General features: G+C 42.7%; 1 protein-coding gene across 1 annotated transcript in view; it reads left to right on the top strand.

Annotated features, from left to right (window-relative positions):
* The first annotated feature begins 571 nt into the window (after window positions 1-571).
* Window positions 572-6,855, top strand: part of TAF5L (TATA-box binding protein associated factor 5 like) — an 18,366-nt gene continuing 12,082 nt past the window's right edge. Inside the window, exons 1-2 of the mRNA XM_003204037.4 lie at window positions 572-587; window positions 3,092-3,236. Coding sequence (XP_003204085.1) covers window positions 3,095-3,236 — 142 coding nt within the window. The 5' untranslated portion in view covers window positions 572-587; window positions 3,092-3,094. The remainder of the gene's footprint in view (window positions 588-3,091; window positions 3,237-6,855) is intronic.

Here is a 6,855-nt window from a genome sequence, read left to right as displayed (position 1 = left end):
GGGTGAGCGATGGGGACTGGGGATCGTGCCGTGGGGGTGGGGAGGGGAGTGAAAGCAGCTCTGTGAAGCTGGCGGTGTGAGCCTGCGGGCAGGGAGGGAGCCGGACCTGCGCCCCGTGCAGAGGGTCGGGGCGCGCTTCGCATCCCGGCTGTCTGCTTTCTGCCCACAGCGCCCGGCCCACAGCCACCTGGCGCCGCAGTTTTCTTGCCCCAAGTGGGCCGTTATCTTGTTTCTTTTGAAACTTTTGTGAATCTTGGATGAGTTGAATAGTTTACAGTTTGTGGGAGGTGTTTTAGGATCCTCGGTGCCTCGTCCCGGGGCAGAACGGAGGGCAGCGCCCCAGGCAGCAGCGCTGCCAACAGCAGTCCTCCAGCTTCTCTCCATCAATGCTGTGATACTAAAAGCCATGGAATCTGCCTAAACCTGCATCTGGGTGGGAGGAAGTGAATTCTCCCGACCCAGTGCTCTACGCACAGCCAACTTCCAGCTCTTCTAAGAAAGAGGAACTTACGATGTATTCTCTGGGCTTCTGTGCTCTGGTTCCTCAAAGAGTAGCAGCTCGATGTCCCTTTTGTGTGCTCTCACTGGTGAGTGTGCAAAAGAAGCTGTACTATAGGTGTGTAGGCTCCTGAGGTGATCGTTCTCCTCTTTCCTTGTGTATTTTGCTTATCAGTCAAAATAATTAATGGCGCTAGTATTTATCGTTCTTAGGGTGTTTGGGTGGAGCAGGCAGCTGAGACTAATGAAAGAGTGCTCCAGGCTTCCTGCAGGCACGGAAGCAACATAGGGTTGCTGTGTGCACGTCCTGAAGATCCTCTTCAGCTCTGAGAGTCGGGCATGGACATGATGTGGAGGTCCAGGGGACAGATGTGTTCTTTTTGCCCTTCAATTCTGCCTCATTGACCTGTTGTGAGCGTGCTCAACTTGAGCCCAGCTCAAGGCATTTTGGCAACCCTTTCTTATGTTTGTTTTATGATAAACCCTGTTTTTTAGGGCTTGGAGAAGAATATTTGTAGGAATGTTGTTTTTCTTTTCTTGCACTGTCGATCCATTTTTCATCACGAAGCTTTCTCTGCTTCTTGTGGCATTGCTTTTTCTGGTGCTAAGGGTGAGGAGTGATGGCAAAGTAAGAGGCCTGAGCCTGGTGCCCAAAGGGGAAGACTTCTGTCCTGCTGCACTGTCACCTGAAAGTAAGAAAGACTCAGTCTTTCTTGAATTGAGGAGCCTCACCAAGCAGAGCAGAGGGGGAGGATCATCTCCCTCATCCTGCTGACCACGCTCTTTATAATGCATCCCAGGATCCCATTGGCCTTCTTGGCCACAGAGGCTCACTGCTGGCTCATGGCCAACCTGCTGTCCACCAGCAGGTCCTTCCCTGCAGAGCAGATCTCCAGCAGCTCAGCCCCTAACTATACTGATGATTATTCCTCCTGAGGTGCAAGACTCTGCACTTGCCCTTGTTTAACCTCATCAGGTTCTTCCCTTCCCATATCTCCAGCCTGTCCAGGTCTCATTGAATAGCAGTACAGCATTCTGGTGTGTCAACCACTCCTCCCAGCTTTATATCATCAGCAGACTTGCTGAGGGTGCATTTGTAACAGTGTAAATCAAGATGATTTATTTAATTGAAGGTTAAAAGGAAATTTGTTTTTGGCATGGAATAAGTTGTGATTGATTTTAATAGATCTATCTGAGAATGCTTTCAAAACTTACGAGTGTCAGTGCCCCTTCCCCACCATCAGCCATTACTTCACCTTTGAGAGCAAGTGAAAATCCCTTTAAAGTTTTCTCCCTAGCATTAGGGCTTGCAGTTCCACTATGTGTTTGAAGTGACTTACGCTAAAACCTTGCATCTCTGTCTACTTGGGACTTCTCAGATAGCTCATTGCTCTGACAGTTAGGGTAAGCACAGACGTGTGTGAGTACTGGAGAAGGCTGGGCTATGGCCTGCTTTTTGAGCTGGCATTTTGTTAGGAGCACAGTTCTTGGAAGAGGGAAGAAAGGTCGTCTGTGCCTGACTCTCTGCAAAGCTGCATTTCATCAGATTTAGCTGCTTAAACCAGAAGCGTGTGCACTTGCAAAATGTACGCTGGCCTTCAGTGGTGGGGCTGCAAGGTGTGGAGCTATTCTGAGGCAGTCAGTACCTGTTGCTTTGCTAGAATGAAACTATTGCTTGGTTCTGTTTCATGTAAGGCCTTTTAAATTATCTAAATTTCTTGTAGAATCCATGGGTATTGCCTAAAGGTTGGTGGCAGCTGGTGACTACTCAGATAGAAGGGAGCTGCTCCATTTCCCTTAGTGAGGCTTTTGTTAAAAGCCAGAGGCTGAAAGTGAGCATCAGTCTCCTTTTGGGTTCAAGATGCAACCAGGTAGTGCTTGTGAGGATGGTTTTCAAAATTTACTTAGTTGAAACTTCTGAGGATCTTTTTTTAATTTGTGTGGGAAGTCTACATGGATGGGGGCAGGTGTAAAAGGCTTTGGCTTTTTCTTTTTTTCTTTATTTTTTTCTGGAAATGTACATGACTGAGGCACCAGAATGTTGGCTCTGACCTGTAAATTCAGGCTATTAGCTGTTGCTTCTTTGATTCCCCAAATAAGTGAAATAGGTAGGCTATTTAAAGCATGACCATTCTGAAATTTCCACCTTTTTATATTAATTTCTTATTCCCTTGTATCTTGTGGTGTCATTTTGTTGATTGTTTAAACAGAAGAATCAGCACACAACTGAAGTTACTGTTACTGTAAAAAGCAAGGAGGAGAAACCTTTCCTTTTTATGAGTTACTTTAACAAAATCAAATACTTTGATCACTGCAGTTTCAGTGTGGAATCCTCAATTGTATTTTGGATTTCCTAGCAAAATCAGTAGAATTAAGCAGCAAAATATCTTCAGGGAGCTGATTCAAAGCATGTAGTTACGCCTTGGTACTGATACAGATGCCCACAAATTTTATTTTGTGCTTCAGTAATAGAGTTGTTTAACTTCAGCAATGAAAATGCCATTTGTTCCCTATGTAGTACAGCTGTGGTGTGTGTTGGTCTCAGCAGATACCTCCACAGTAACAATCCATCATCTCTTTCTTCTCTTTCCAGGTCATGAAACGCGTACGCACAGAGCAGATTCAGATGGCAGTGTCCTGCTACCTCAAGCGCCGTCAGTATGTGGACTCAGAAGGTCCCCTAAAACAAGGGCTGAGGCTGTGTCAGACTGCTGAAGAGATGGCAGCTAATCTCACAGGTAATCCTGCTATTTTCCATGAGTGCTTCTTGCCAGCAAGCATGATCGCGTGTCTTGGTAAAGCTAAATGAATTCACTTGTATGTATGGAGAGCTTTCCTTTTGAAGGAAATTTGCCAGTATGAAGCTGGAGTGAGTTCAGTGATTTCAGAGAATGAAAATATAATTAGAGGCATAAAAAATTGAGATGCATGGGCTGTGGAACATTGAGTTTGTATAGCGGTAAATACGTACACTGTATCCTAGAAAACATGAAGTGTGCTGAGTAGTGGTACTTTGATACCAGAATTAGAAGAGCCTACAGGAGGAATTAAGTAGAAGTAGGAAAATCATATTGTACCTTTATGCTCCAGGAGGGCTTTCTGTGACCGGGCAGACTAATTATTATAGTTTTTATCTTTTTTTAATGTTGTCTTCTTTTACGTTAAAATAAACTGTACTAGTATTTGTGCAGGTATAAATGCTGAAAAGATGCAAGTGATATGGAGATTGTAAACACTTTGTATTTTCCATTACTTTTAAATGCAAATAAGGTTGAACTTGGGGTGAAAGCACAAGTAGAAGAGTGGGTCTTTTTTAGTTGATCTGCTTAGGATGTAACAGTATCCCCAGCTGTGAGTGGCAAGGACATGATTTACTTGTGATACAGCTTAATTTGACAAAACATTGGTTGCTGTATAACTGTGCTTGTGTCTTTACCTGGGTAAAGATGGATGCCAAAATGGCTCTTTCCACCTCTCAACTATTTTGGTGTTTACAGTCCTAAAATGAGCGACGTATGGGTAATTGTGTAGGCTGACTCTTGTAGGAGCCTGAAGGAAATTGGGTAATGCTTTCTTATTAGAATGGACTTGCACCTTCTCAGTATTTTTCATTTCCTTGCTGTTTTTAAAGTTGGCAGACACTTGCTGCAACTCTCTGAAGTAGTACTGGAAGAATGGGGAAGAAATGAAACCGAAGTGAAATGCAAATTGGTTTTGGTTGGTTTCGATGAGAGGTTTTAGGGAAAAGAGTAGAAAGGTTGGTTGGAATGGGATTAGAACTTGGAACTAATTGATACCAGGAGGATGCAGAGTATCTGAAGGACAAGTAGAGCTGAATTGGACTACAAGTCCTTGCATTCCCACATGGCATCATGCGAAAAGAGCTCAGTAAAGCATGATTGTGATTGATTTTTGTCTCTTTACTCATCTTTCACTGAATATTATTATTAAGTTTCTTATTAGTTTGTATCTTCTTGCCAGTGCAAGGGTTTTCTGGCTAATGATTCAGAACTTAGTCATCAATTTTCGTTGGAACTGAAAATGGTCTGCTATCGTGTATTCTGCTGCTTACTATTTCTCCATGTCAAACATGCTGGTAGTAAGCTATCAGTGAATATGCTGCAGTTCTGCAAATGACTGTGTTGAAAGAGAAAAGCCAGGAAGCATGCATTTATCCTGACAGAACAGGCTGAAAATACTTCTGCTACAGTCGTTTTACTTTGTAAACTGAATAAAAGCTGGCCAGGTTCTGAAGCTAGCACAGCTTTATTTCAGCAAAAGCAATAAAATATTTTTTTCTGGAGATGATTTTGTTTGGTCCTTAACAAAACTCACCTTGCTTTTTCTGTTCAGCTCTCTCCTTTGTTTGCATTCTAAATTAGTTGGTCTCTAGAAATGGGAGAGTTGCCTACTGCTGTCTTCAATTCCGATTTCTCCTTTCAGAGTGAAGTGTCTACTGGTTTTGGTTTTAAATAGTTTTGTTTCTCTGTTTTGCCTTGATGTTTCTTTTTGTCATCCTCCAGAGCCTCTTAAGCCCTTCTCCACACTTGCTATAGTTTTACATTCTGGTTTTTGCACTAAAATACAGCTCAGAGCTTCCCTTTGACTGTTTCGTATTTCTTAATAAACTAGAAGAGTGTTTGAGGGATAGGAAAAGCAACTGAAGAACAGGTTTCTCCAATATTGTCCATAGCATCTATCAATACTTAAGACTGTCAGAATTAATGTAAAATTCTACTTAATCACACTTGCATCGAAGGAGAACCAGTTGCTATGAAACAGTGTTTACAGTAGCCCTGCATTTGTTCCCTCTTAGCAGAAACAGGAGACCAGAAGGGTGCTGTTGGTATCCCTGAAACAGGAATGGGTTCCTTGGAATTAGCTGGCGGGTTGCTTAACCGGCTGCAGTTACAGGAAGTGAAGGCAGGGAGCAGATATTTCCATATAGCTGCACTTACGGCCACTAGGGAAAGTGGAGAAGAGACTAGTGTAGGTCTCTTAATGTGTAAGGGGAATGTGGCAAGTATTTTTCTTCCACCAGGAGAAAAATTACCTGAATATCCACTTTTTTGTTTTGGGAGCTGTTGAGCTCTTGATCCCTTTAGCAGTGTTAACTGGACAAGAGTTTTGAGAAGAAAAAAGATTAGGACTTGCTGTCACTGGCTGCTAGGTTAAGGCTTGTTTGCTGTGTGCTTGGTAGGATCAAGCTCTAGCATCTTTATTGAGTGAAGTGCAGAGCCTGATGGTCATCCAGTCAGCCTGCTCTAAGATAGGCAGCTGAAGATCAATTTCTGCTTTCTAAAGCATGAAGGGCATCTTAATTTGGAATTATGTTACTTACAGAAAGACAGTTAAGTAGGTGATATGGAGGGAGTGCTTCATTAAGCTGAGGACAGACCCTGTGCTTTGTGGCACAAGCTGGATGGAAAGTCATGCCCCTTCCTGCTGAAACAAGGCCACCGAAGCTCTGCAGAGAGTTGACTCTTCTGCAGTGCCACAGATTTACATACGAAAGAAAGACCCTTATATTTCTGTTTTTCTGGTGTCCTTTACTTTTGCCACAAGTGGCCCGAGTGACACTGAAAACTATTGCTGATTGTTTCTGAATTGTTACATGAGTTTATTTCTTCATGATTAATATTGATTATATTAAATTATAAGCCCAAGTAGCAGGTGTTTTTTAATTTAGGCTTTAATACCAATAAGTAGCATTACATAAATGTTTGGTTTTGTGGTGTTTTTTTTTTTTAAGTTGTTTTCTTTATAAACTGATGCTCTGAGTTTTGATGCAAAGCTCTAAGCCTGGAATTCTATCAACATGGAGTCTGTGAAGCAGTCAGGCTGTAGAAGGTACAGTGTATGTGTATCTTTTAACAGCTTGTATTTGTTTGTTTTGAGACTGACTTGCTAGAAGATAGGCTATTGGTACTGGAGTCTTTAGTTGTGTTTCCCATGGGGAGAAGACAAGCACTGCCCAGTTCTCTGTTGCTGAAGATGAATTCAGCTTTCCCTGCAGTAAATGCATCTTCTGTATTTCTCTATGAGCCAGGCATACAGAGTGTGGGGAGGAATAGTGACAGGCTGTGTGCATACCATGAGCTGATCTCTTTCTAATTAGATGCATTGAGATGAGCTGGAGGCTGGCCTCTCTCTTGAGCACGTGAAAATTTGATGATGTTGTTTATAGACTTCCAAGGCTATTTGTGCCTCTGCGTGAGCCAAATGCTTGAACAAAAAAAGTGATCGATCCAAATGAAAAGGACTAGGAGGCAGGAAGGCCAAGAGAAGTTGAAGTTGGAAGGGAGAATAATGAAAATAAGTATTATGGAGGGGAAAACAGTTATGAATGTTTATTAA

This window comes from Meleagris gallopavo, chromosome 2, assembly GCF_000146605.3.
Source record: "Meleagris gallopavo isolate NT-WF06-2002-E0010 breed Aviagen turkey brand Nicholas breeding stock chromosome 2, Turkey_5.1, whole genome shotgun sequence".
NCBI classification, from domain to species: Eukaryota; Metazoa; Chordata; class Aves; order Galliformes; family Phasianidae; genus Meleagris; species Meleagris gallopavo.
Note: the sequence above shows the minus strand (reverse complement) of the source record. Positions and strands in the feature narration are given on the sequence as shown.